Source organism: Callorhinchus milii, unplaced genomic scaffold, assembly GCF_018977255.1.
Source record: "Callorhinchus milii isolate IMCB2004 unplaced genomic scaffold, IMCB_Cmil_1.0 Scaffold3, whole genome shotgun sequence".
Taxonomy (NCBI): Eukaryota; Metazoa; Chordata; class Chondrichthyes; order Chimaeriformes; family Callorhinchidae; genus Callorhinchus; species Callorhinchus milii.
In genome coordinates this window covers 5,832,292-5,859,157 of record NW_024704744.1, presented here as the reverse complement: position 1 = coordinate 5,859,157, position 26,866 = coordinate 5,832,292, and the positions used below count along the sequence as shown (strand labels likewise).

At 39.7% G+C, this 26,866-nt stretch overlaps 1 protein-coding gene across 4 annotated transcripts in view; it reads left to right on the top strand.

Annotated features, from left to right (window-relative positions):
- The window catches only part of phf3 (PHD finger protein 3), a 52,856-nt gene extending 28,031 nt beyond the window's left edge, over positions 1 to 24,825 (top strand). For all 4 annotated transcript variants that reach the window (XM_007894077.2, XM_007894078.2, XM_007894076.2 and 1 more), the window contains 11 exons: positions 6,193 to 6,391; positions 7,627 to 7,777; positions 10,111 to 10,267; positions 10,621 to 10,737; positions 13,362 to 13,490; positions 13,991 to 14,135; positions 15,871 to 16,063; positions 17,323 to 17,470; positions 19,173 to 19,262; positions 20,241 to 20,436; positions 21,467 to 24,825. In XM_007894077.2, coding sequence (XP_007892268.1) covers positions 6,193 to 6,391; positions 7,627 to 7,777; positions 10,111 to 10,267; positions 10,621 to 10,737; positions 13,362 to 13,490; positions 13,991 to 14,135; positions 15,871 to 16,063; positions 17,323 to 17,470; positions 19,173 to 19,262; positions 20,241 to 20,436; positions 21,467 to 23,997 — 4,056 coding nt within the window. In that variant the 3' untranslated portion in view covers positions 23,998 to 24,825. The remainder of the gene's footprint in view (positions 1 to 6,192; positions 6,392 to 7,626; positions 7,778 to 10,110; positions 10,268 to 10,620; positions 10,738 to 13,361; positions 13,491 to 13,990; positions 14,136 to 15,870; positions 16,064 to 17,322; positions 17,471 to 19,172; positions 19,263 to 20,240; positions 20,437 to 21,466) is intronic.
- The last annotated feature ends 2,041 nt before the right edge of the window (positions 24,826 to 26,866 follow it).

Below are 26,866 nucleotides of genomic sequence, written 5' to 3'. Positions count from 1 at the left end.
TTCCAGATCCTTATGTTCATTTCCCTCCACCGGCATGCCTTTCCCTTCCTCTCCCGCCTAGGTTCAATGAACACTGACTGGCTTCTCTCTCCACCCCCCATCCCCGGATTCTTTCCACGATCGTCGGGCAAGCTTCCAGACATTCTGTGCCACTCTCTGGAACACCTTCCCGGTGTCTGCCTCGCCCACCCTTCCTCCCCACCTTTAAAGCCTGCCTTATGATTTCCCTTTTCCACCCCCTTCCAAGCTTTGGTCCCATTCAGTTCTATGACATTCTTGCTCTGTAAATGTTGGTTGGTGGTTGTTGATTAACATCTGCTTCAGAACCACTTTTCCACTTCATACCCTTCTCTGCTTTCAAAATATTTCTAAAACCAACTTCTTTGCGTTCTACCCCCTCCCCATCCTACTCCGCCACCCACTCTTTGTGAAGTGCTTTGAAATATTTTCCTACTTGGAAGGTACTCTCTATGTGCTAATTATTCTAAATAGTTTAGGAGTTGAACATTTTGTTTTACCAAATCTCTAGAACATGACTTTAATGTCATGGATTGTCCAGTGAAGGATTCAAGTATTAGCATTGGGTTAGCATTCACCAAAACATGTCTTAGTCAGATAAGTGACAATAAAACTTCACCTTTTTGTTGGCAGCTTGAAAAGCCAATTTAGCAATTAGACCAATTTTATACTCGGCATATTTGGATAGATGGCATCATTTATTATCCCCAGCTCCAACCAAAGACATAGTTAAATTTGGAGGTGTCACCAATTTAGGTTAACTGTAGAATCAAGAGGAGGCAGCAAAGGTCCTACAAGGAGAGCTTGAGAGGGTATGTGCATGGGCTGATAACTGGCAAATTATGTTTTAATACTGCTAAATGCAAGTTTCTACATATAAGAACCAAGAATAGGAAACACAAATACTTCATGAATGGGGTTGAATTTACCAAAGGGGGAAAGCTGAAAGAGATCTAGGGGTGTTAGTTTAATCATCGCGCACCATGTCAAAACAGAATGCTGCATTATATTGCTAAATCAGTTGAGTTTAGATCCCGGATGTCATACTTCGGCTGCAGAGTTCTCTAGTGAGATCGCACCCAGAGTACTACAATTGAGTTCTGGTCACTGTGCCCAGGCCCTGAAGGCAGTGCAGAGAAGACCAACGAGGACGATCTCCAGTGTCGGAGGAATACATTATGAGCAACAATTAGACAAGCTGGGATTCTTCAGTCTTGAGAGAAGGCAACTAGGAGGGGATGCAATAGAGGACAAAGTAAATCCAGGTCAATACTTTAGGAATCACCAAGACAGTAGATCAAGAGGACATAGGTTTAGCATTGTAAAGGGCAATTTTAGGACAAGTACCAGAAAACTTTCTTTATGAGGAAGTAATTAACGGCTGGAACTAGTTGCCAGGAAGGATGGGTGAGGCCAGGACACGGGTCTCATTTAAAAGGTAGCTTGATGCTATGAAGGGGGGATATGGTAGGGTGGGTGTTCTGAAAGGATGAATTGGACAGGCCAAAGGGCCTTCTTCATCCAGACCAACCTTGTGATCATCTTGTGAAATGCCATTGACCTGGCTTCATGGTCATCAAGCATTGGAGATGAGGACAGGGTGAGGGGCGAAACTGCATGTATTGAAGGATTGTTTGCCTTGGTTCATATCACTAACTTCATGTCCTTGTAAACAAATTTTGATTTATATAGGTTTGCTTCTAGTTCAGGGCTATTTTGCATTTTTGTGCAGTTACATAATGTCATTTGTAAATTCACAATCAAACCGTCTGAGCCATGTCTCTTCAAGAATCCTGTTTTTAATGCGTCAGTAAAGTATGTTTGTAGTGGGAAATTATTTTATCCACTGCTGAAAGCTCATGCCGGGTTGTACGGGAAGTTACAGATTCTATTTTTTAAACAAAATTGAAATGTGCAATATATTTAGCCGCCTGAATGTAGATAATCTTTTCCGGAAGTGAAATTGCATACTTTCTCGAAGCAATAAAGCTCTATTTTTGAATTGAAAGGGAATAAAGTCAACATATTAAATCGTTCTTAGCAGGAATTGGAGTCCTTAGGCAAGTTTCCTTACTCCACACACTTCTGTTTTCCTAGCAGTAAGTCGGTACCGGTTGTTAGTCAATTAGCGGATCATTTTCCGGGTGTAATTATCCCTTTTTTTAAAAAAAAGTGGTCACTCAATTCACGATTGTTGGTGGAACACTGCTATGTGCAATTGGCTGCTGTGTTTTGCCCACAAAATACAGTCAATGCACTTTACAGTGTGTTCTGTGAAGCCCTTTAAAATATCTTAACTACATAATAAGGTACTGTTTCAAATGCAAGGATTATTATTGTGGAGTTCTGTAGCTTAGTGGTTAGAGCACTCGCCTCGCAAACGTAAGGATCTGGGTTTGTTTCCCAGGCAGGGCGAAAAGTTGGGCAAGTTTCCTTACTCCACGCGACTCTGTTTACCAAGCAGTAAATAGGAACTCGGTTGTTAGTCGATTGGCAGATCGCTTTTCCGGGGGGAAATAATAATATTTGATCTCTCAATCCATGACTGTTTGTGGGGGACACTGCTGTGTGCTGCTGCATTTTGCCCACAAAATATAGTCAATTCAGTTTACACTTCACTTTTCTGTGAAGCGCTTTGAGATACCTCAACTACGTGAACAGGTGCTATATCAAATGCAAGGATTATTATTAATACAATTGTGACAGTAGGTGAATATATGAATTGTGGACCAACACTAAGCTCAAAACACTTGTCCAGTCTCAAGGAATTCTAAGAAATCAAAATGTTAATTTTATGCTTGTTTTTTAATTAAATCGGCAACCAAGAAAATGACCACTAATTTCTTACCTTTCAGTTTTATTTAAGAAAGTAAACTTAACTATAAAATAAATTAACCATTGGCCCCTACCAATTTTTTGGATTTAAAACAACTGAAGCAGGAGAATTTGGAATCTCATTTGTTACAGAATGCTAAAGACCCAGTTAACTTGTTCTGTTGCATATAGCAATACAAGACTATGGGGAAAAGTAGCCTTTTTCTCTATTTGAGTGTTTAGCAGATTTTTAAATAAAATTACTATACATTACTTTTTTTAAAAAAAGAAAGCATTTCAATTTTAAAAGCTTTAAAATGCTAATTTTCTTTATTGTAATTAATTTGATCCTTAATTCCCCTCCGCGTGGGAGTCCCAAGACCGCGCACACAGCTTCCAGATTTCCCTTTGAGTGTCTTGAATTTATAATAAATGTTGCTTCATAATTGCACCATAACTGTCGGATGCTAATTGAATGAGAGAATTTCTCCTCCCATAATCCTGAAGTGGAAGGCACTATACCGAATGTAAGGATTCCCTCTATTAGAAATAACAATTAGTTTCACTCTTAAACTTGTCTGAATTATTTTCGAAAAAATAAAAGCGTTTACAATGTTTACATACTTAAGTTACCAAAGAGTTGCTTTCTCATCGTCGAAGGGGAAAAATGTGCATCACCCTGTCTGCTTGCTCACACCCAATTCATCGTGAAATCCTTGTGGTGGCATTGTTCGAGGCTTGGATGTAGGATACTACTGCTAACTTAGACTGAGAATATATGTGAAGAGACGAGCAAGATGAATTTAGATCAAAACCATTTTTAAAAATGATGTATACTGTACATGTCGCCTTGAAAATTGCTCTTTGAAAATCTTTCCCTGACATATCAATTAGCATCTTTTGAAAACCTTCAAGTCATGCTCACATTTTAGTTCTTGCCACAAGTGCATTGTAAAATGTGCATTAAACACGTAAACTACACTACCTTTTTGTAATTCAAAATGTAGTTTTACATATCCATTTGTATGATCATCTTTAGGAAAGTCTATCGCAATTCCTGTTACCTCTTCCAAATATTAAGTACTTTGTGAAAAGCAATTAAATATGAACTGTTCACCTTCCCTCTTCTGAGGTTATGTCCCTTTTGTTGTAGATTATTTTTGACTGTTAAATATATTAGAGTTCAAGTTATCTATTCTCTTTAGATTTTGAACACTTCCACAACATCTCCTTTTTTTCTCTTCATGGTGAATGTTCTCATTGTATTCCCTTCCAGTTTAATCCCTCATGCTAGCAATGATCCAGTTGTCTATGGCTGTACCCTGTCCACTAAATTTTTGATCAGCCAGGTATCTGACGTATGCGGAAACCTATCACCATGCTTAAGAGCATCCACACCAGGTTGAGCCACCTACATGGAAATTACGTGGTATTGTAATGCAGTAAGAATACATTTCCAAGCATCCATACTTGTCCGGTATCACTAATCTTAGAATTGTTGAATTACCAGTTACGTTTGCACAATCGCTTATAATGGAAGATTCGGTTAAAGTCTTCAAAACCTATTTCTGTGCTTTTGGCCACCTTTTCACTCCCTTTGGCTCATGCTCCTAGTCAAGTTGTGTTAAAGCTCTTTGAGATATCCTCCCAACACGAAACACACTATATAAATACAAATTGTTATTGTTTTGATAAGGGAAAAACCCTATTTATGAAAAATTCATTACATATGATCAAGGGAGCACTAATAATATCCAGGCTATATTAGTGTGTTTGTACTACCAAAGCAAAGGCCAAATGGGTCTCAATAGATTCTCCATGGAGACCTTTGAAAGCTGATGAAATGCAATATTCTGTTTTCTCCACTGAATTTTTAGTCTCAAGTTACATTAATGTTTTGTAGTAGCAATGTCTGGAGGATAGTCATTACGTCTGTGTAATGAGATTTCCTAACAGTGGAAATTTCATTACATACAGTCGACTTGTCAGCAGTATCATTCAGGGTGTATTAAGCGCTCCGAGACGCCATCCGGCGTGAAAGGTGCTATATAAACACACATTGCTTTTTTTTTTAAGAGTACCATAGCAAAACTAATTGCATCTGAATACACTCAACATGAAGCCCTTTTGAAGCTGGTGAAATGCATTCTTTTCACTATCCAGTCCTAATTTTTAGTCTTCAGTTACACCAAGGTTTCATGCTAACAGTATGTGGAAGAGTTAGCCCTGTAGCTTTTATTTAAGGGCTATTTTATGAAAAAATGCATATCAATGAAGACACCATAGCAAACCTTCAGATGAGACGTTAAACCGAGGTCCCGGCTGACTGTTAAGATGGACGTTAAGGATCTGTGGCACTGTTCCAAAAGAGAAGAGTTTCTCCCGGTGTCCTGGCCAACAGTCCCTCACTTGGTCACTCACTGCATGGCTGTTTGTGGGACATTTCTGTCTGCAAACTTCTGCCGGTTTATCCCCAAAATACAATCCACTTTACAGTGTATCCTGTGAATCGCTTTTAGATTGTAAAGTGAATTGACTGTATATTTTATGGGCAGAATGTTTTTTGATGAAAATTAGTTATTTTATTCTTTGGCCTTAATCCATTTCAAACATTATTTTCAATAGTTAGAAGAAGGCAATGCCTTAACAGCTTGACCAAACATGTCTTACTTAAATAACTTTAGGGCATTTCTCCCAGTGTCCTGGTCAACAGATAATATTGTCATTCACATTGTGAATGTTTGTGGGGACATTGCTGTGTACAATTTGGCAACCTCATTTACCTACAAATATAGTCCCTACACTTTACAGTAAATCCTGTGAAGCACATTGAGACATCCTCCCGAGATGAAAGGTGCTGTATCAAATTCAAAGATGAACTCCTTTTTTCATAATGTTATTGTTTCCATAATAATTCACTAAGACAAAGTTAACAGAAATGCTTGTCAGCTGTATCTGCCACTGAAATGTTCTGAATTCCTGTGGCTGGTTTCTGATTCATATCAACATGTGTTTTTTCTCAAACTCTTTAAATTAAATAATTTTAAAATAGCGATTTGTATATTATTACAACATGCTTCCAAATCAGTGAAGATTTGTGATTTGGAATTTCATCAAGATTTTTGTATTTTGCTGAAAACAAAATGTGTCATAACATGGGATTAAAGGTTTTGCTATGATTCAATAAACTGGCTGTCCAGGCTTGATAGGCTGAGTGCAGCCACTTGCTCCTATGTTCCTAATGTAATGGCAAAGCAGAAATTAGCTGTAAGGATTAATTTGTCAATAATTAATTCTTCCTGTGATCAATGTTATATGTAATACTGTACCATATGCTAATTCTGAAATTGTCTCGTCCAGGGCCCTTCTGCAAGGACCAGTTCTACTGAATCTAAGGATTCGGAGAGCAGGGATACAAAACGAACACATTTGGTAAATGAACGGTCTCCAGGACAGATAACGATGAGCACATCCCAACCACCAGAAGACAGGAAAGACAAGTTGCTCAAAGATCCTTCAGCCCCCCGGCTCGGTCAAGGGGAAAAACCTCCAAAACTAGGTACGTAATAATAATCTACTGTTGATTTGTGTTGCATATAAAAGGTGGCAAATATTAGCAAACTGAAAATAACTTGTTTACAAATGTGAACCTCGTTTTAGGATTTTACTTATTGTATATGGTACAGCAATAATATGGTACGTTAAGTTGGAAGGGGTGTCATATTTACTAACTATATACTTAGGAAGGACTGGCATTTTATCAAGTAATTCTCATGAGTAGTGCATATTTCAACCGCACTTATTTCACACAAGTTGCTTCTAATAGGTAAATCGTTTTCAGTGAAAATCATGGTTTTGGTAGCAGATTGTTGTAGACGTTTGACTGATGAAAGAAAATCTTAAGCTGACATGACCATACGGGGTAAATGAGTGTAAATACATATTAAATGAAAGCTTTTTTAAGTCAAATCAGCATTAGTCAATTACACCACTCTTGCATGCAATTCTCTGATGCTCCATGACAGGAAAACCAGTTCCTCATTACATTTATTTACCTTTTATTGGTAGATATGCACTAGATTAAACAGTAACAGTTGTTTGAGACATCTTGTTGACATCAGTAATCTAGCTCTGTAGAAACTCTCGCTTCTCAGCCAGACGGTTATGGTTTCAAGCCCTATGTCAGGACTTCGTACTCATAGTCTATGCTGACACTCCATTGCAGTGTTGAATGTGTGCCACATTATTGCATGTGCTATTCTTTAGATGAGACATTAAATCGAGGCGCCATCTGCATGTTCAGGTGAATGTTCACAAAATCGCAAGGTTGGTCTGGATAAAGAAGGCTCTTTGGCACATTTGATCTCATCCTTCCAAAACACTCCCTTTCATTCCTTCGTTAATAGATCTCATGGAACTATTGAGAAAGAGAAGTGAGTTTCTCCTGGTGTCCTGGCCAACAGTCTCCCAAATAAAATTGGTCATTCACTCCATGGTTGTTTGTGAGACATTGCTGTGCACACATGTTAGTAGATTAACGCCTAGTACATTTTTACATCGTCAAGGTTTTCTGTTTGAAAGGGGCAGAACCAATGTTTTGTGCCCTCTATGTATAGGAAAGCTTGAACGTTTGGGAACAACTTGCAACTCACAAACTATCTGCAGAATCCTCCTACAAAATGCAGTCATTACACTTTACAACATATCCTGTGAAGAGCTTTGAGACGTCCTCCTCATGTGAAATATAAGGATTATTATTTTGGTAAATGTTAATTGTTTTGAATTTATTTTCAGACCTAAAAGAAAAGCAACTGGCAAAGAAGAAACTCGAGAAAACAGCATCGAACAGTGCTTCAACCCCAGCTAATCCTTCCACAGCTCAACCAACCGTGGAGCAAATTAGACAGAATGTCCGCCATTCTCTAAAGGATATTCTTGCTAAAAGGTAACGGTGACAAGAAATTAAGAGGTCTTTTGTCCAACCTATGTTTTTAAAAGGTCTCAGTCAAATAATTGATGCAAGTTATGAAAATTCTGAAACAATTGCTCCCCAACTATTTATTTTGTTTTCCTTAAAGATAGGAAATACAAATATGTTTCTCACAAAATAATCTAACATGAACTGTTCCTAACTTCAGACTACATAGAATTACATAGCAAGGAAATGAGCCATTCAGCCAAACTAGACTATGCCTGTCTTTATACTCCACAAGATCCAGCACTCATCCTCCTATATTCCTCTAGTCCCTTCTCCTTCATGTATGCATCAAATGTTCTCTGAAATACATTGATGCTTTTTCCTTGACCTACATTCTCACATCCTCCGTGTGAAGAAGTTCCTCCTAAACTCCCTATTAGATCTACCACTAGATACTTAATATCTGTGCCCTCTCATTTTGGACAAGTGGAAATAGTCTTTCAACATTCACCTTATTGAATCCTTTCAGAATCTTAAACATCTTTATCAGTTCCGCTTAATTATCTCGAGGGGAAAGCTTGTCCAATCTTTCTTGATAGCCCTATCCACTCATTCCTGGTAATATACTTGCAAATCTATGCTCTATTCTCTCCAATATGGTGACCTGACCTGTACACAGCACTTCAAATATGGACTAACCAAAGTATTACTATATATATTGAACATTACTTCCCCACATGCAAGGATTTCTATTTCTACTCTTTATTATCTTGTCCAAAAGTACTGTTACTGCATTGTGTCAGGTTTTAACAACCTGGTTTAATTGATAGATGTAAACTTAAAAGTTACTTCTCAAATTGGATCTTTGAATCTTAGCAAATGTTGTGCATATTTTCAATAAATGCAGTGCTCAAAAGGTAGTCTTGGACCAGCTTGAGAGCTGATCTGGAGCCACAAGACTGACAAAAATATTCAGTACCAGTGAATTTAAAGCAATGTCCGACAATATCAATTCTTTTTGGAATAAAAACAGAAGTTGCTGGGAGCACTCAGCAGGTCAGGAAGCTTCTGTGAGGGGGAAGAAAGTGAGTTAACCTTTCAGGCCGATGACCTTTCATATGTTCTGAGGAAAGAAAGGTCATCGACCCAATGTTAACTCACTTTCCTCTCTCCAATAGTTGCTGCCTGACCTGCTGAGTGTTCCAATCGAATTCCGTTTTTATTTCAGATTTCCAGTATTTTGCATTCAATTCTTTTTGGGTTGGAGGCTCCGTTATAAAACTCTGGTCCCACTAAGTACAATCGAGGTTCTCCAGAACAGTTGGTGCCATCCATAAGAGGTGCATTAGATGGGGCTAGTAGAGAAGGCAAGTGCACATGTGAAAATAAATAGAGGATTTTTAGCTTTTTTAAAATATGCTGAGAATTTTTGTTTTCCATTTGGAATAGATACTTGGCTTTATTTCTCTTTTAAAAAGGTGTCATCTATTTCTAATAAAACAAAATGAAAACTGATCCTTCATTGGAACAGAAGAGAACAGAACACCAGCCACCCTTAGCACCATTGATCTCAAATTGTCTCAAGACCCTTGTGGGAGCAGTCCTTTAAGTTTATTGGCCCACTGGAGCAGTTTCACTGACTTTACCACTCCTGAAGTTTCCACCATCACTGAGGGCTTCTCATTGGGGTCGGCAGGTTGTGATTTTCTAGTCTGTGGCCTGCACAGGCTGGGAGAATAACACTAACTTGGGGCTTTTGGCTTTTCACCTGTTTCACATGTACACTTTACCCTCTTGATAGAAGTCACCTTACCTTCCACTGCACTCATTGTGGGTTGTAGATTTTTGGCTTGTCACACAGCTGTTTAGATGTTCCCTGCATTTCCTAGTTGTTGCTGCTTTGTGGCTTACCTCTGGTTCTGGATAGACCTTCTACTTCACCATTTTGCCAGATTCCTATGCCCAGCATTTGCCTAAAGCAGCTATTTGACCTTTCAGTTGCACAATAGCCTGGCAATTTGCTCCCAACGACTTCTGAGCTTTACTAGTCAAGTCTTCCCCTCACCTGGTCTGCAAGATGTGAGCTATTTCTGATTCAGTAGCAAGAGCATGATTCTGCCACTGCTTGCTTGCAAATTGGCCACTTGAGACCTTGGCTCGTCTCTCACCTGATCAGCGAACATCTAAACAGCTGTGTGGATTTCCAGGTATTATGTTTATCTTAGATCTCCACACCTCAAGTTTTTTTGATCGAATGACTGACTGTTGCTGTCAGGCACTTATAGGTGTGTGCACTAATATTAATCTGAGGTCATGATCATCATTATTCTTTTTGACAATGAACTTCTACTTTGCTCCAGACTTTCACAAACTGATATGAAGATTCCAGAGGAACGAGCTACAAAGGTTGCAGGCAGGATTGAGCGAGAGCTCTTTTCTTTCTTCCGGGACACGGATACCAAATACAAGAGCAAATACAGAAGCTTAATGTTCAACCTCAAAGATGCTAAAAATCAGGTATGTACACGTGTATACAGTGCAACACCATTATAATGTAGTTGGCTGAGGCCACTGTCTCAGCGTTGGAAGTGAGGCGTTAAAATGTCTGACTTCTAGATTATCGGCAGTTTTGAACAGCCTATGCAGATTCCTGTGGCTAAATATTGAAATTAGAATTTGAATGTTTGTAAATCGACTGATTAAAAAGTCTCAAAACTAAAGTAAAGGGAAGCAAAGGGGGTAATTAATTGCAAAGTATTTATAAGTATAATTTCAATATAACTTCATCATTGGCATAAATCGTTTCATTTATTATTTGGATATGAATATACAAATTATAATCGTGGTTTCTAATGTTTGAATCATTCCAGGTGTTGTTCAAACGAGTGTTAAAAGGTGACATCACACCTGGTCATCTAATTCGGATGAGTCCTGAGGAGCTGGCATCCAAGGAGCTAGCTGCCTGGAGAAAAAGAGAGAACAGACATGTAAGATGTGCTTTCTTGTTATTTTACGTTAAAGATCCCATGGCACTATTTCAAACAAGAAGGGAGTTTCTCCCGGTGTCCTGGCCAAAAATCCCTAAAACAAAATTGCCCACACTCCATGGCTGTTTCTGGGACACTGCTGTGGACAACTGGCTGCCATGTTTCACCCACAAAATGCACAACAATGTGATAAGACACTATCAAATGCAAGGATTATTATTATTATTACTATTTTTCTCAAGCTACGAATAATTCCTCTTTGCTTTTACGATGCACTTGAGGAGCATTTGAAGCATCATGTTAGAATATTTTTCAAAATAAATTATAGATAAATGTGAAGCATGACATGGAGAGGCATACAATTAGAATTAAGTGCTATTTGATTTAAATATTGGGGGTGGGGGAGGTAGATGGTGACATCATCCGCAGACATGGGGTTAACTTCCACATGTATGCGGATGACACCCAACTCTACCTTTCCTCCTCTACCCTCAACTCCATGACCACCGATGTCCTGACAGCTGCCTGTCTGACATCGAGCCCTGGACGAGAGACAACTTGCTTCAGCCTTGCTCCCTCCTACCTCTCTAACCTACTATCCCCCTACTTACCTGCCCGTACCCTCCGTTCCTCTGGCTCCGGTCTGCTCCACGTCCCCCGCCCCAACCGCTTTACCATCGGTGGTCGGGCCTTCAGCCCCGAGGCTCTGGAACTCTATCCCCCAGTGCCTTCGCCGCCTCCTCCCTTTCCTCCTTCAAGGCCGGTCTCAAGACCTTTCTCTTCGACCGTGCTTTCAACTTCCCTCTCGACTCTCTACCCCCTCCTCGCTCCCTCCCTTCCCTCCCCTCACCCTGACCATTTCCCCCCTGCTCGGGTCCCGACCCAACTGTCCAGCGCCTTGGGACGTCCTCCCGACGTGAAAGGCGCTCTATAAATGTAATCTTGTTGTTGTTGTTGTAGATCTCACATCTGAAGAATTTTTTAAAATTATCTCACTTATAATTCTTTTCAGTCCATTTTGAAGGAATTGAGTTAATTATAGTTCAGTGTGATGTAGCAAATAAAACTCCTATGAAAATTATATTTTAGGAACATCTTATGGATTGAATAATATAACCATTATTAAAATGTATTCAGAAATACATTGATAGGACTGTTCATTTTGCTGGATAGCCCCCATCAATATAATGGGAAGAAAAATAGTAACATTTAGCTTTGTTTGTATAATACTTTGCTGGGCAAAGTGAGTATATACTGCAATGTTTTTTGAGTGCTAAATTGCATCTAGTTATTGCTCATTTTAAAGTCCTTTCATTGCATTATACTTCTAGTTACATAGCACTTTTGAGATATAAAGTGCAAAGGCAGAATGTTTATGGAAAGCATACCAGCTCGTTCCAGCAACAACCTGATGACTGGTCAAAGTCATACGACAAGCCAGGCTGTGAAAATTTGACAGTGTCCTGTTGGTAATATTATTGATTGTTGCCCAAGTCAGTTATTTTGTGGCCAAATAACTGTAAAATCCTGTGTGCACTTTGCAGTTCTGTGAAGGTTACTTTTGCAACTAATTATGTGTATTGGCTGAATGGCAAAGGAATGCTTACAGTCTAGTAGAATTATCGTCATTCTCAGAATTATCTGTCTCATCGTTCTCATTAAGGAGATCATATTTAAATATAAGTTACAGTTTAGGTACAATGCCTTCCAAAGTATTTGGTAGAAAATACAAACAAGCAAATTTCTGACAGCTGGGACTTTTAAATTGCAAAGAAAAGTACATAACTGATTTTTTTTATTGGAGAAAAGCATAATGGAAGGGATTGACCTTCAAGTCCAATATTTACAACTTTGAAGTGAAACTAGGGGCAAGAGTTTACATCCTCCCTGGAGGATGCAGAACAAACTGAGCAAATGTACTTAATGTTGATTAACTTTTTTTAAAAATAAATTGGGTTAGAATTTAAATTGGAGGTTCTAAATATTAGACTTTAGATTCGTTATTCCAAGGGATTCAATTGTTTCTTTGCAAAACCATAAACAAATTTACTTTGGAAATTTACAGCACAGAAGAAAGCCATTTATTTAGCCAATTGTCAACTGTGGTTAGAAATTACCAAGGCTGAATCATGCAGATTGATAGATATTCTGTAACTTACTTGTTCTTGGGGAGGTGGAACTGGAGACAAGTTATTCAAAATGGGAGATGAATCAATGCTTCAAAAAAAGAATATTACGGGGCATAGGGTAGTGAGAGGAGAAAAACAGCAGCACACACTTGATGCACTGAATGGCCTGGTTCTGGACTACAGCGTTCTATAATTCTAAATAATATTCATTCCATAAATGAGATAGAGTCTGTAGTTGACTATTTTAAACCTTTTGTAGAAAGAGAAACTGTGTGTTTAATGATTTGTCATACTTTCTTGTGTTTACAAAGGGCACATAACAATATTAGAATTTTTATAAAATCTTAATTTAGTGTCCAATGCAGATCATTTTGCTAAAGTCCAAGTTAACAATAATTTTTTCCCCCATAGGGATTATCAGTAATTGATATTTACTAAAGGGTTATTGTGTATTTGTAGTACCACATGCCTATAATATGTCACTTTTATCCACAGACAATTGAAATGATTGAAAAGGAACAAAGGGAAGTTGAAAGACGACCAATCACAAAAATAACCCACAAGGGAGAGATAGAAATTGAGAGTGAAGCACCACCGAAAGAACCTGAAACTGTGGTTGTAGAGGTAAAAATGAAGTCCCTGATAGCGCAAATAATTACAGAACATGTCAATGAGAATTTGCGAGGTACCTATCAAATGTACTCAAGTGAAGATCATTTGGCCCATTGTGACTGTGATTGCTCTTTGAGAGAGCAAACCATTCAATCCCATTTAAGGCCTTTGTCCTATACAATGGTAAATTGAATCTTTTTTTACATACCTATCTACAACAACAACAAGATTGCATTTTTAGAGTGCCTTTCACGTCGGGAAGACGTCCCAAGGCGCTATCTAGTTGCTTCTTGAAACCTAATATGGGTCGTGCCTTGACCACCCCTCCCAATTCCATATCCTAATAAATCTGTATAAAAAATCTAATCTCCCCCTTTGCTCTTTTGCTGTTTATCTTAAGTTGATACCCTCCAGTTACTGACTCACCAACCAATGGATATGAGATGAGCTGCATGTATTCCTATTTGCATGAAATTGCAATGACCTGAGTAAATGTTGGTGAATTTTGTTAGGAGGATGAGCCAAAGGTTGTGGAACCAAAGCCAGTTGTTGAGAAATTGGAAGATAATGATGAAGAGACCACTGTGGAAGATGTGAATGACACGACATGTCATCACAAAAAACACCTATTTGATCTGAATTGCAAAATCTGCACAGGTAAGTGGGGTTTCCAGTTTTCAAGTGTGGAGAATTTTTTTTATGATTCGGTGCAGAAAGGGGGCTTGGAGTCCTATAGCGTATCGGTTAGAGCACTCGCAAGTGAGAGGCTCTGAGTTTGATTCCCGGGCAGGGTGAAACCCGAGGCAAGTTTCCATACTCCACTCTGTTTACCTTGCAGTAAGTATGGAACCCGGTGTTGTTTGGTAGATCATTCTCCCAGGGGTAATAATCCCTTCAAAATAAATGAATAATTTGGTTGCACAATCTCCAACACTTTGTGCACAATTGGTTCCCGTGTTTCGCCCACAAAATGCACAGTCAATTCACTTTACAGTATATTCTGTGAAGCGGTTTGAGATGTTTAAACAGCGTGATAAGGCACTATATCAAAGGCAAAGATTATTATTATTGTTGGGAAATTGGGTAAATGATTTATTTACAAGCATGGTATTATGTTTTTATTAATTTACATTGGAAGACACCCAAAACATAGTAAGGAAAAGAATATATATCTTTCTGATCCCGCTCTCAGAAACTTCATCCCAGAATCCTTCTACCTCATCCCCTCCGTCGCTCCCCACATTTGAAGCGTACCTTAAGACCTTTTCGACCACATTTTGTGTTACCTTTATCTCCCCACCTCCCTGTATCCCAGCTGGGGCTCCCGGTCAGCTGTCCTCATGAAAGCAACTCAACCCATTGACGTTCACTGCGACTACAAAATGTATTATTTAACTGTTATTGTTTATTTATTATGGAAATTAATCAGTTAGGCTTTTGTAAACACCAGTTAGTCTGCTGGGTTGGTTGCTTTTGTCAGTTTAAGGAGACTTATTGGAGTAAAGCTCTTTTCAATTTATGTGTGCTTTAGCTACTTTTTATTTTAAAGAGGTTCAAAAGATATGCATCATTGGTCAAGTCATTATACCAGTCTTTGTTTACAAAGTTGGTAGCATAATAACTAACGTCGCTGCCAAGCAACAGTGCACATAACATTTCAGACCACTGCAACACCACTGAGGTCCTGCCGTGGTGACGTTAAGATATTAGAGCCCAGTGTAACCGAACAGCACCATGAGCAGGAGCCCAGTGATCCTGCAATGCCTTTATGGTTATACAGGTGGTAAAATGGTAAAGATAAAGGTTTTATATCTGAATCTGAGCTGAATGTGATAATAGTTTTCTAACTTCCCCTCATTTCAAACTTTGTAAAATATTAGGGCAACATGACTTTCATTGGAAGAAATTAGAAAGACACCAAACTGAAACAAGTGATGCAAAGTGACAGCGATTAAAACTATATGTCCATTAATTTACAGAGTGATTTTAAAGACAAGGTTTGGGTTGGGATGAGATTGTGGAGCCCTGTAGAGTAGTGGGTAGCACTTGCTTAGCTAATGAGAGAACCTGGATTCGATTGTCGGGCAGTGCAAAACCTTGGGCAAGTTTCCTTATTCCACACGCCTCTGTTTACCTAGCAGAAAGTAGAACCCGGTTGATAGTCGATTGGTGGATCACTTTCCTGGGGTAATAATCCCCTAAAAATAATAATAATTTGGTAACTGAATCCCTGACTGTAGGACACTGCTGTGTACTACAATTGATTGCCTCGTTTCACGGTCTTTATAATGTATTCTGTGAAGCACTTTGAGACATCTCAATGACATGATAAGGCGCTATATCAAATGCAAGCACAATTATTATTATTTCTTGAAATCCTGTTTGTATTTAGGTCGCATGGCTCCACCCGTTGAGGAACTGTCTCCCCCCAAAGTGAAAGTGGCTTCAAGTGTGACAAGACGGCAGTCAGAGATTGAAGTAGAACCTAACCTTTTAGCAGATGCTCTTCCCTCTGCTTCTAGCATTTTGCCTTTTGATATGACAGTTGAAGAGAGACCAGAATCATCACAACCATCTGTGTCCAGGTAAAATATAAATATATATGATTTATAATTCCATTGACCATTGTGGCCCATTTATAGAGTCCTGTATAGTATTGATTTGAGCACCTGCCTCACAAACGAAAGGACCCGGGTTCGATTCCCAAGCAGGGCAAAACCTTAGGCAAGTTTTCTTACTCCACACGCCTCCGTTCACCTAGCAGTAAGTGGGAACCTGGTTGTTAGTCGTTTGACTGATTGCTTTCTGGGGGGGTAATCCTTTTTTTAAATAAAGTATAATAATAATTTGGTCACTCAAACCACGACTGTTTGTGGGACACAGCTATGCGCAATTGGCTACCACGTTTTGTCCACAAAATATAGACAATTCACTTGACAGTATATTCTGTGAAGCACTTTGAGACATCTCGACGACATGATAAGGCTCTCCATATCACATGCAAGGATCATTATTGTATAGCTGGTCCTAAAACTGACAGTTGACTCTTAAGTACAGGTTGGACGAATAGCTAATGGGCTAACTGAGTGAAGTATTGTATTGTATCTGATTATGTAAAAATTTCCCACTGAGTAAAACTAATCTACATTCTAGTTGTATGGTTTACAGAACTTGACTATCCTCCTTGGGAGGAAGGTAAGCGGAGTGTCCTTGGAGCTGAATTGGCTCCCCGGTAGTGTGAATGAAATGTTGGAATCAAATCAAACCGATATGGCTGTCTCACAAGTCCAGTTCCTGAGCCACATGTACTCTGGCCCATAATACTCCAGAGGCCCATAGTACTGCTGAGGAGACTAGCCAACACGGTTCATCAAAATAATTGGAGGGGCAGACCAATCACCAATCGCGGGATTCTTCCCGCTCAGTTCCTGATAATCCTGCACGTCATCCCTAAGCGGTAGGGTGGTTCCAGCTGGACAAGCACTGGAAGGCATGACAGTGCCTTTAATGACAAGCTATGCATTTTTAGCTGTTTAAATTCTATCAGTACTCCCAACGCACATTTTGGAGTCTCTGAGTCTTATCTTGCCAATTGCACTGAATACTCTTCAGAATAAGGTAAGCAGGATGAGTTCCTCTGGGGAGAGAGTCTGCATTCCATTCCAGAAATTTCCCTGTCAGGATATTAGAAAATTTATTGGATATCATTTTTCATGTTTGCGACCATTCGTCCTTGAAACTGTCACTTGATCTAATTGGTGTAGATTATAAATAAATCTGGTTTCAGTAAGGTAAACTTATGTGGGCATTCATTTCGTGTTTTTGTGCTTAACATTTTTTTCAGGTCCGATACATTGGATGCTCCAGAGGACGAATCAAGATTTCTGGCTCGATTAGATTCTCTCTGGAAGGGATTTGTCAATATGCACAGCGTGGCAAAGTTTGTCACTAAAGCTTACCCTGTCTCCGGCTCAGTTGAACACCTAACCGAGGTATTGTTTCCATTTTGTTTAATCGTTAGCTTTAAAAACACGATAAAGCTTTATTTTTTTTTCTTTGCATTTATCAGTAGTGTTATATTTTCAGTGTTTTTATCAGTGTACGTGTAAATCTAACAATACTATATATCCAGGAGCACAGCACAGAACATCACTGTTATAATGTGCCCATCTGGGTCCAATGTCTCATGTCCGTGTTATAACAAAGCACACAAAATTGTCTGACATCTGGGTCAGTTTGCTGGTCACCCGATTAACTGTGCAAGTGCAGGAAGCACTGGTGATGTTTTTTCCTTCATGAAGTAATATCAACACAGCACAGAGGAAGAGACATCGGAAGTGACCTGACGACCTGGAATTAGGGCATTTTTCCATGCCTCAGGTCAGTTAGATTTTGGACCCAACTGACTTATAACAAGGTTTTTCTGCATTATTTACTTTTTTTAGTTAGAGACTTCAATATATCATCTAATGTTACAGCAATCACTGCCAAGTGTAGTGAATGTTTTGTGAACCAATGAAGCAGCCTTTTTGTGCAGAGTAAGGCCCAGCAAACAGCAATGATATGAATAACCAATCTGGAGAATGTTGGCCTGTTTAGCACAGGAAATTAAAAAGTCTAAAGCGCTTGGCAACGAAAGTATACCAGGAGTGCCAGGTTTTGCAAAATTATGAAATTAAAACATTTGCAAAATTGTTCTTTAATTTGAATGTAATGGATCGTAGACAACATGACTGAAGTTCAACTGAATTAACCGTTGATTTCTGTACCCTGTGACATTGATGCTATCAGATCAATTTAGTACGATCAATTCTATGTGAGATGATAGATTTGAACCAAGTTGTTTCTTAATCTGTTGTTGTGACTCTCTTCATATTGAATAAGATACAGTGGTATTATACAGTGACAATAATTTAGAGCTACAGTAGTATATTCTGGAACAGCATTCAGATTGAAACAAGCGAGGTAATAATAACATTTTATTTTTTCCCAAAAGAGAATTGAATTATTATAGGGCTGTCCTGTTGACTCGATAGGTAAATGTTGCATATGGAATAGGCAAACAAAATAGGAAGGACCCGGTTTTAATGTCCGGTTTGTGCTGTTAACTGATCGTGTTCCAGGTTTCAAATGGCTTTAAATATCCCTGAGTTCCTGTATTAGATTACTACTGACCTATGATCCATGCTGAAAGTCACGTAGGTGTAAAAGTTTGGTGTGGGTCTGATAAGGATTAGCTGTGAGGTCATTTAGTCATGGTTGAACAGTTTCTGGCACTCACTGCTAATATCAAACGTGAGGAATAATCATTAGGGTGAGATAGTATGATCCCCAGGGAAACCTATCCAATAGCACAGTTCTGGATCATGGAATGGTGGGCAGGTGTTCACTCTTATAATCTTCATGTCACATCAGCAACCTATCACTATCAAGCTATCCACACCAGACTGAGAGCTCAGCGTAGGTATGCCACCCATTGACATTTCCCTGTGCCTGGAATGGAATATGCCTTCTCTCCCTGGAGGGTCAGCCCCCACTTGCCTAAACCCAGAGAGTATTAGGTGCAGGTTAACAAGAGCCAAGGCTCAGGGCCGCCAGAGTGTGTGTTGGGATACGCTGGAGGCTAACCAGCTAATAAGAGAGAGTGTGAAATGAATGTAAAAAATGATTCCTGTTTTTTTGCCATTCAAATAGGATTTACCAGATACTATCCAAGTAGGGGGAAGGATTCCCCCTCAAACGGTTTGGGACTATGTGGACAAGATAAAAGCTTCAGGAACTAAGGTAAGCTTGAACATTAGTTTGACACAGTGGTTCAGAACCCAATGAGTGCCTAGGCTGGGAGAACCAATAGTTGGGGTACTGCTGGAATTTAACCAGCTAAACTACATAGCTTACCATTGAGAGCATTGTGGCAATCTTGGATAGAGTGGTCCTTGCTGGAAAGCTTGCCAGACAGTGCTATCAATGGTAAGTAAGCTATGTATTTTTAGCTAGTTGGACTCCAGCAGTACCCTAACGCAGATTCTGGGCTCCCCAAACCTTAGCTCTTGCCAACCTGCTCCTTATACTTTATGGAATTAGGTAAACGGGATGCGTCCCTCCAGGGAGAGAGTGCGCATTCTGTTCCAATAATCTATTTCTGGAATTTCATGTGTAGGTGGAATGTGTGGAATTCTCCAGAACTAAAAATATTGAGGCCAATAATTAATAATTAGATAAGTCAGCCTGGTTTGCATAGTCCTAAGCATGTTGATGGGTTTCTACATGTGTCAGACACCCAGCTGACCACCCCAAAAAGATACTGGTAGAATTTGGGGCCTCTGATGTTTAGTGTCCTAAGGTGACTTGTCTTCTGTTGTTTCCTGTCACGACAGCTACACAGAGATCAGTAACTCAACATGTGGAAATCCATGGTTGCAGACCCGTTTCCTCCTACATCTTGGTACAACACAGGCTTGAAATAATCTTGTGCACATTTTAATGAAAATGCATCAGATTGCTAATCAGGGTTTCAATGCAACAGCAACAATTTGACATTTGAAAAACCCTCCTTCATGTTGGGGAGTGGTCTCAAATTCCTTTAGAGAGCGGACTGAGAGCTGGAACTGGGGGTGGGGGGAGTGTAAAGTGACCAAAAGCCTAGTCGGAGATGAAGTGGGCTTTAATATAATGCAGTATTTGGGATGTAGAATTAAATGAATCACAGGTGGGTTACTTATAGTGTTTAATGGTGTCCCATTTTCTTCATGCTTTTAACAGGAGATCTGTGTGATTCGCTTTGCTCCAGTAACTGAAGAAGATCAGATAACATACACCTCATTGTACGCATACTTCAGTAGCAGGCAGCGCTATGGAGTAGTAGCCAACAATGTGAAGCAGGTTAAAGACATGTATCTCATTCCATTGGGTCTCTCGGAAAAAATTCCTTACAGGTTATTGCCGTTTGATGGCCCCGGTGAGTTTCTCTGCTGGCAAATGTCTTTGTTTATTTTCACTTGTGATGAATGTAGTAACAATTCAAATTCAAATCCATAGCTAGCACATGCATCTCCAGTTATAATAATGATTCTTTTTTCAATTTACACTGGAATTTTAAACAGATTAATTGGAAAATGGCAAACACAATAATGAATATAAAGAATAATAATAAATAATCCTTGTTTTTGACATAGCGCTTTTCAAGTCCTCAAGATATCTCAAAGGACTTCACAAGGATATACTGTTAAGTGGATTGACTGTATTTTGTGGGGAACATGTGGCAGCCAATTTCGACACAGCAATGTCACAAACAGCTATGAAGTGAATAGCCATTTTTTATTTAAAAATAGTTTTTTTTAATAAATTAATCAATTTATTGTTTTTAAAAAGAAGTCATGTAGCCCATCTTTAAACTATTTTTTTCCCTCATTCCTTTTTTTAACCCCCCCAATGATAAATCACAATCACTGTCCTTCACAGTAAAATCCTGACACAAAAAATCATCATCAAAAACCCGAAATCCATTTTCATTGCAGTTGTGTGCCACCATAGTGCATAAAATTGATTGTAGTCATGTTACCCACTGCCCAATTATTGTGAAATGCCAAAAGACATAATAATAACTTGATAGTTTCTGTATGATTGAGTAGCAATAATAGATCTGCTTTGAAAGAAGCAGTCTCAGACAGAATGATAGCCCTGAGGCATTTCATTAGAATTATGTTTTTGTGGTTTAATTGCATATTTCAATATAATTTACATGATTGCATCAAGTATTTGACAACTGCAAAGAAAATTGCCTTCTATCTTCAAAACCGTATAATTTTTTGTGTCGTTGATGGTGTTCACCTTTGAGTTCATTCTTCGATTTTCTATCCAATGCTTAAATCTTTCAAGTTGTTGTTGCTGTTATTAAACGCAAAACAATTTATAGTTTTTTTTTCTTTGCTTAAGTAAATGCAGCATAATTTTAATGTATCGACCATTGTTTTATTACCACCTGACAGGTCTAGAGTTAGCTCGCCAGAATCTTCTCCTTGGATTGATAATACGGCAAAGGATAAAAAAGTTGCACAGTACCTCAGTTTCTGAAGAAGCATCAGAATCTGACAAGGCGGTTGGTAACGTCCCTCAAGAGAAGAAAAGCAAAGTTGAGTATGTTAATGATGAAGATGAAGTTGATGATGAAGATGAGAACCAATTCTTTAATTCCTTCACTTCTGTCCTGGCTAAATTTAGAAGCAAGCCCAAGCAATTGCCACCAGTTGTGGAACCTCAGATTCCCAAACCACCTGTTGAAATACCAATAGAGCCTGTTATTATTCCATCCACAAAACCCTTAAGATTTCTACCTGGAGTTTTGGTTGGTTGGGAAAATCAGCCCGATTCTCTTGAACTGCCCGACAAACCGCTGGATGATATTCTTCAGAGTTTATTAGGAGAGGCCAATAAAGAAATTGAGCAATTACCCATGTCTGGTCTTGGACCTGATTTGGGAGAACCTGCAACTGATGACAAGACAGATCCGGAAATATTGGAAAAATTACTTCCTGATAAAACCAGTGAAGATCAAGGTCCCGTAGAGAGTAAGTTGGAAGATGATCAAGAGGAAACTGAGCAGCCTAATAAAGATTTGTTGGAGGATACCAACGTTGAAGCAAATTCAAAGGCAGACGAGTGTTATCCAGCTCTTACTCTCAAAGACAAGCCACCGGATGTTCCGACGGAAATATTTCTTTCAAGTCTGGCACCTCTGAAGTCCCAACCGCCGGATCAGAAGGAAGAGCAGGAGAAACTTCGGCATCAGTTTAAGGTGAAAAAGGTTAAAGTGGAGAACTCAAAAGAACAAAAAGAAGATTTAAATGCTTCCACATCTCAACCTGTGACTCCCATACCTGATTTAGCATTATCTGAGCCCACTACCAATGATGAAGAGGTGGTAGATTCTGCACAAGGAGCTAGTCCTTCTGTTCTGGCAAATGTTTCTCCTGAATCTGCTCAAATTTCCAGAGTTGCTCAGTTACTAAACCTCTGCAGGGATCCACGCCAGGCAGCTGGTCGCAACCAACAAAGTAATTCTGCAATAGGCAAGCCTGTGGAAGAAAAGAGTACAGGAGAACAACAACTGGATAACTCTGGGGATAATACTGTCGATAAGAGCTTGCACAAGGAAGATGGAGAAGATAATAGTGACAACCTCTTGGAACCTGAAGAAGGAGAATGGACAATAACTGACGGTGCAGATGAACCGGTGCAAGAGTCCATTGAACAGGGACCAGGAAAAATGTGTCACACTGCGCTGATTGCTAGGTCACGCTTTCAGCTCATATCAAATCCAACAAGACAAACAGAAATTCTACGTTCACTGCATAAGGGAGAAGGTCAGCATACCCCAAACACCATACAAACACATACCATTGAAACTGTGCAGTCAATTCGAAGAGAACTTCCTCCAGGAACTCCTCTCCTTGGGCCACACCCTGGCGCTCACTTTGATTTTGCCTCCCAACTCATTGCCAACCACAACCAATCTCATGGGCCAACAGTTTCAACAGTATTGCAAGGCGGTGGCTCTTCAATGAATCCAGCAGCCGGCAGAGGCAACTACCCTCCATCACTACTTGAGCTGCGTACCTTTCCGCAACTTCAAGGCAATTCTGGCTTTCCATTTCAAGGAGGCCTCCTTAATGCAAATTTCCAAACACAAGGTAATTCCATGCCTTCATTTATGTCTGGCCGGCCCCCGCCTCTACTTCCATCACCATATCGTCTTCAAAATCCTCATTTGAGGTTTCATTCTCCAGACCCTGGTGCAGCACATGCCTTACTCCCAAACCATATGGTGCCTTGGCCACCACCGATCCCTTGTCTACCGCACCACCATATGGGGCTTATGCATCTCGGAGCTGGGCAAACAATGCCATCTTTCCCTGCTGACCATTCAAATGATGCTAACAGGTATATACCAAATTCAGGAACACCAAATTTTCAGCCCATCAAGGATGATCACAGACAAGATCATTGGGATAGACATAGCCAACGGTCAGAATCTAGTCTTAGCAAAGACCGAGGCAGTCGCCATAGACAAAGGCTTTATAGTGAATCTTACCATCGAAGAAAGGACAGGCATAAGGAAAGAGAAAGAGAGCGGGATAGTTATTGGGAACGAGATAGGGACAAATACAAAGAAAAGGATAGAGATAAAGAAAGAGACCGAGATCGAGAGAGGAGAAGTCAGGATAGGCATAGAGACAAAGATCGTGACCGACATAGGGAACGTGAACGAAGCCGTGATGGCATGGACTCAAAGAGAGAACGGAGCAAAGAAAGAGATCGGGGGAGATCTGAAAATGACGATAGTGACCAGGAGCGGGGAAAGGGAAGAAGCAGGGACAAGGACAGAGAGAAGGTCCATGAAAAGGAAAAAGATGCGGAAAGAGATCGACAACACAGGGGTAAAGACCACGATAAAAGGGACCGCAGTGACAGAAGCAAACGCAGGAAGAGAAGGAGTTCTTCGGAGTCGAATACGGACTGAAGCTTCCGAACTGAACCAAAAAATTGAATCTGTTCACTCTGTCCTGATGTTTGGGAGGAGAAATGATTGGTATTTCTGTACTTGTCCACTGGGATACCACTTCATGTCACTAAGTTGCGAAAATATGATTTTACTAGTGTGTTCTCATGTACAACATCCAGTATTTGCAACCATGTCTTGCTGCTCTTAAATGCTCTTTAAAAACTAATTAACAAAATAAGCTGGCAGTACAACTTTTTAAGTAGAGAATACTTATGACTTTATGATTACTCGCCAAACAAATAATACAAGCATGAGCTATTGTACATGTCAAAATTGAAAACTTAAAAAAAAATAAAAACTGCAGCTGTGACTATTGTGCAGATTTTGTCTCTTTTTAAAAAAAATAATGTATGCTTTGTAGGAAATTTGCGGTGGAGCACTTTCAAATTATTACACAAAGAAATATCATGGTCTTTGAATCAGTTGTGGTTGTAAATTTCCAAGGGTTTATGTTGTACTTCCATTTTAATCGAATAATTCCATTCGCAAGAGTTGGCTGTTTAATATTGCGCTGTTTTGATGCTGTTAGAAAACACTCATTACAATGCAAGTGTTGTATTAACATTTTAGATAGAACACATTCGCAATACAAACAAACATATTTGACTACATTTTGTAAAATTGCCATGTTGGGTATTATTTGTTGCTTCAACAATTTAGATTATCGCTTGTATACTACCTTTTCTGTTTCGTTCATCAATCTTTCTACTGATGAAGCTCAGTGTAAATATTTTAAATGATGTTTTCATTGTAAATGATTATAAAAAAAACGGATTTTCTTCACAATATCTTTGTGTTTGGCTTTATTTTCACAAGTCCAGAATGATTTGGAACTTTTTCCCGCACTAGGTTCTGTGACCCTATCACCCACACTCTCGCCCGGCTCCACTGGCTCCCCATTCCCCAGAGGATAGAGTTCAAAATCCTCGTCCTTGTCTTCAAAGCCCTGCATGGCATTGCTCCTTCCCACCTCTGTGACCTCCGCTCAGCAGGCTCCAGCCTGCTCCACGTCCCAACCCTGCCCTCCACCTCTCCTGATCCCAACCCTAGCTTGGATCCAAATATCTGACTGTCCAATGCCTTAGGACCTTCCCCCTCCCCCCTGACGTGAAAGGCACTATAGAAATGTAACGTATTTTCTATTACAATAAATTCAAAGATGCTTTGGATCGGTGAGATTTTCATACAAAATCACAATGGACTGGATCAGCAAAAATACTTTCACCTTTGCTCCCCGAGCTCATCTCAATTTCAGATCGATGGGATGGAATTTTTTTACACTGAGGAAAGTGAGTTTTGGTATCTGAATCTACTTCCTATTGAGCACAAAGTACAATGTGTATTAAATAAGGTGCTTTGTTTAGATAGGGCACAGGATAACTGGTGGTTAGAAAAAATGTTATTGAGTCAATGTAGCTCTGCCTTACATTGTAAGCCTGGGGTGAATAATTCACTCAGTCCTTGGTAAGCACAACAATTTTTTTTAAAAAAAAGTCATAATAATTAGGGCAGGAGAGAATTATGAAAATCTTAATGACAGCTTTGTGCACGCGTGTTTATTTCAAGCTACTATTCGAAGAATATTCCATTGATATAGCCAGAGGAGCAAATGGCAAAAAGTGATTGTCCTCATAGATTATCTCAATACCATTGGTTGAGCTGGTTGCCCTAAATGGCCTTTCCAGTCTCTAAAATGTCTAGAAAAGTAAAATACATATGTAATCCTGTCCATGCAATTACTCCCCCTAGAGTAGAAATGCAGAAAACTGGCTTCCAAATTACAGCTAAATTTCCTCAAATTCTGAGCAATCTTTAATTTAAAACCACTGATTCTGAGTTTGTGACCACACTTTTGTACATCCAATGCTTGTAATCCACCTTGGATGGTTTGTAGACAGCTTCTGCTGCTGCTCAAGCACCTCCTACTGGTGGAACCACGACTCGATGGGAAGGGATGTATGTCTGAGCTGTGGGCAGAAAGATGGTTGCAATGCTTTCATGCATTTCATCAGATGTGTCATGAGGAGTTCCTGGTAACTGACAACCACCCACTGAGGGCTTCAACCTGCACTTGTCGGATGTCAAAGGACCTATTAGTGATTATCGTCGGGGTTGGGGAGCGTCACGGAGGTAATCGCGGTCTCCTTGGAGCTGAACTAGCCCTTGCTAACCTGAGTCGAATACTCTACGGAATTAGGTGGGCAGGATGTCCCCCTTCAGGGAAAGAGTGCACGTTCCATTCCAATACATAGCTGGAATTTCCACGTGTAGGTGGGATGCATGGAATTCTTGCTTGGTTTGGATACTCTAAGCATGGTGATGGGTTTCCGCATGTGTCAGACACCCGGCTGGCCCAAAAAAACACTAACCACGGCATCTGAACGCTGGCTTTGGGGAATCTGGAGAGGAGTTCTGATTTCTCAGTTGGCACGTATGTTGAATGGAGATGGATTTCATAAGCTTTTATTGTCCTTCGGTGTGGATTAGCTGTAGTGAAAGTTTCCACCTAATAAATCTGTCTTGAAATTTGGAGACCATTACCCAAATGATGGATTTGAAGTGGGGTTAATTACATAGTAATCAAATACTCCTCTTAAATGTCCTTGACACCGTTGACCACTCTATCCTCTACTGCCTCACCTCACCTCACCATTCATGTAATTTGTTGCTGTCTCCCTATTCCTCTTTGAAAGCCTTTACTTATAATGTGCACCTAACAGCAGTTGAGGAATTTGGAGCTTGGAACGACGGTTGCTGGAAGGTGTACTTGGAGTCCAAGTTTGTGAACGAACACACATTTGTGTATCTTGGGCTTGGAATCCATCTT